This window comes from Halichoerus grypus, chromosome 8 (genome assembly GCF_964656455.1).
Source record: "Halichoerus grypus chromosome 8, mHalGry1.hap1.1, whole genome shotgun sequence".
Classification (NCBI taxonomy): domain Eukaryota; kingdom Metazoa; phylum Chordata; class Mammalia; order Carnivora; family Phocidae; genus Halichoerus; species Halichoerus grypus.
Window position 1 is genome coordinate 78599217 of NC_135719.1, and position 2631 is coordinate 78601847.

A 2631-nucleotide genomic window follows, 5' to 3' on the forward strand; every position below is an offset into this window, starting at 1 on the left:
AGATTTGCATCTCTAAGCAAATTTCTAAGTCATAAGAATTAATCTCCATTTGAATCAATTAAGATATCTGGAAAGACCATGGGGAAATATTTGACCACTGTGAGCAGGGAAGTGATAAAACAGGGAACTATCTGGTAGTGGGCTGCCACTAAATTTTTTCATGCAGAAAAAATCTCACTTTGAATTTGATCACTGTATTTTTTCCTAGTTCTCCTCCCATCTGGAAATGTCAGAGATCTTCCAGAAATCAGACTGAATGGCCTGGAATAATCAGTCAGTCATAACTGAATTCATACTACAGGGTCTCTCCAGTTCTTGGGAACTCCAGATCTTCTATTTCCTGTTTTTCTCCATAGTCTATGCAGCCACTGTACTGGGTAACCTCCTTACTGTGCTCACCATCGTGTCAGAGCCATGCCTTCACCCCCCATGTACTTTTTGCTGGGCGATCTCTCCTTCATTGACATGTCTCTGGCTTCATTCGCCACCCCCAAAATGATTGCAGATTTTCTCAGTGAGCACAAAGCCATCTCTTTTGAAGGCTGCATCACCCAGGTATTTTTCCTGCATCTGTTAGGGGGTGCTGAGATTGTACTGCTGATACCTATGTCTTTTGATAGGTATGGGGCTATATGTAAACCTCTATGTTACTTAACCATTATGAGCCGAAGAATGTGCATTGGGCTGGTAACACTTTCCTGGATTGTTGGCATCTTCCATGCTCTGAGTCAGTTAGCATTTACTGTGAATCTGCCCTTCTGTGGACCCAATGAAGTGGACAGCTTCTTTTGTGACCTCCCCTTGGTGATCAAACTTGCCTGTGTAGACACATACATTCTGGGAGTATTCATGATCTCAGCCAGTGGTATGATTGCCCTGGTGTGTTTCATCCTCTTGGTGATTTCCTACACTATCATCCTGGTCACTGTTCGGCAACATTCCTCTGGTGGGTCCTCCAAAGCACTCTCCACTTGCAGTGCCCACTTCACTGTTGTGACCCTTTTCTTTGGGCCGTGCATTTTCATCTATGTCTGGCCTTTCACAAACTTCCCAATAGACAAAGTGCTCTCTATTTTATACCATTTTCACTCCCCTCTTGAATCCAGTGATCTATACCCTTAGAAATAAAGATGTCAAGGATTCCATGAGAAAACTTAGTAGCCATATCTTCAAGTCTAGGAAGACTGATCATACCCCTTGATTTCCTCATACAAAAATGAAATACTTGTTCTGCATTTATCCTCCTCATTCAGTTGGTCAACAAAGTGATGCTACTGCAAGAAACTGGTAAGTTCATGGAAGAACTATTTATATAATCAGTCTCAGCAGTCACTGAGTTCTGGTCATGTTAATTGTTCCTCATACAATATAACATTAACTACAGGGCACCATCAAACCTATACTCAGCATTTTACTGCACAGAGACCTGCTTTTTGGAATATTCAACTTCTGTCAGATATAAACATTTATTTGAGTATTCCTTCTCCTGAGACATATGCATGTTTTAAGAGTAGATTTTCTCCTAGTCTCTTGTAATAGCCTCTAAGAAAAGAGGCAAGTGTGAAAGCACCAACACTTAGTATAGTACCCTGTACACTGAAGTTATAATGAGATTTTTTGTTGCTGACAAAGGTGCTGATGAATGGGTTATTTTAGTTCGAAGGTCAGGAAAAAGTGGAAGGTTCTTGGTAAGTAAAAATATTTGGTATTTAATGTTTTTGTAACCCATCTTTGATGAGAATAAAAATGTACCTTATTTATATTCTGTCCCTAAGTTCCCTAGAGTGGATTTTCCAATTTTAAAACAGTATAGTTAACTCCAGAAAATTCTTGTAGTCTTGTATATATTAAAGATTAATATGTGGTATACAGCAAATTCCATCCACACTCCGATTCTGGAAGATGAAACTAAGACCCAAGGACACAGCTTTTTCAGGGTCATGCTAATTAGAGGCAGGATCTAAGTCATTCACCTACAAATAGAGATATATGTTTATTTTCTAAGCAGTAACAAGTTATTTTGGTGCTATAATGTTTGTTGTATTGTTTTTATAATCAAAAGGTATTTTATAAATAGTAATGTCCTAAAGGATCTGAGCCATTTTCCCCCTGGTTAAACACAGTATTTGACTTAAGGGACCTATGAAGTAGTGGTCTCTCAACATATTTGATATAGTTAGTAACTGGAGTTTTTAGAACATAGAAATCATCTAACAGTATCTATTTACTTTGCAGATGATAGAATTGAGAATCAGGGAATAAAGTAACTTTCCCAAGTTCATACATCTATATGATGATAGAGTCTATCCTAGAATATGCCTGTCTTCTCTCTCTCTCTCTCATGTCGTCTCTCTCTCTCTCTGTCTCCCTCCCTCTGTCTTGCCATCTCTCTCTCTCAACTGAACAAGGGCTAGGTTATCTTCAAGAGCATTTGGTCATTGTCATTCTGAGAATTACACTTAGAAGAAATGTTTAATGCATATAAGTGGACTAACTGTAACCACAAATAATTATCCAACTGCCTGCCATTGTCAAAGTTTGCATAATATTGTAATATTGTACAAGCTTGGGTTTAGATAAAGACAGATGAATATATAGAGATGACCAATGGGATAAATACATTGTAAAGAG

General features: G+C 38.4%; 1 protein-coding gene across 1 annotated transcript; it reads left to right on the top strand.

Annotated features, from left to right (window-relative positions):
• Window positions 1-256: 256 nt before the first annotated feature.
• On the top strand, window positions 257-1201 carry LOC118525951 (olfactory receptor 4K3-like). Its single transcript, XM_036076880.2, is given in 3 exon segments — window positions 257-422; window positions 425-1070; window positions 1072-1201. Coding segments are annotated over 3 exon segments (942 nt in total).
• Window positions 1202-2631: the final 1430 nt, after the last annotated feature.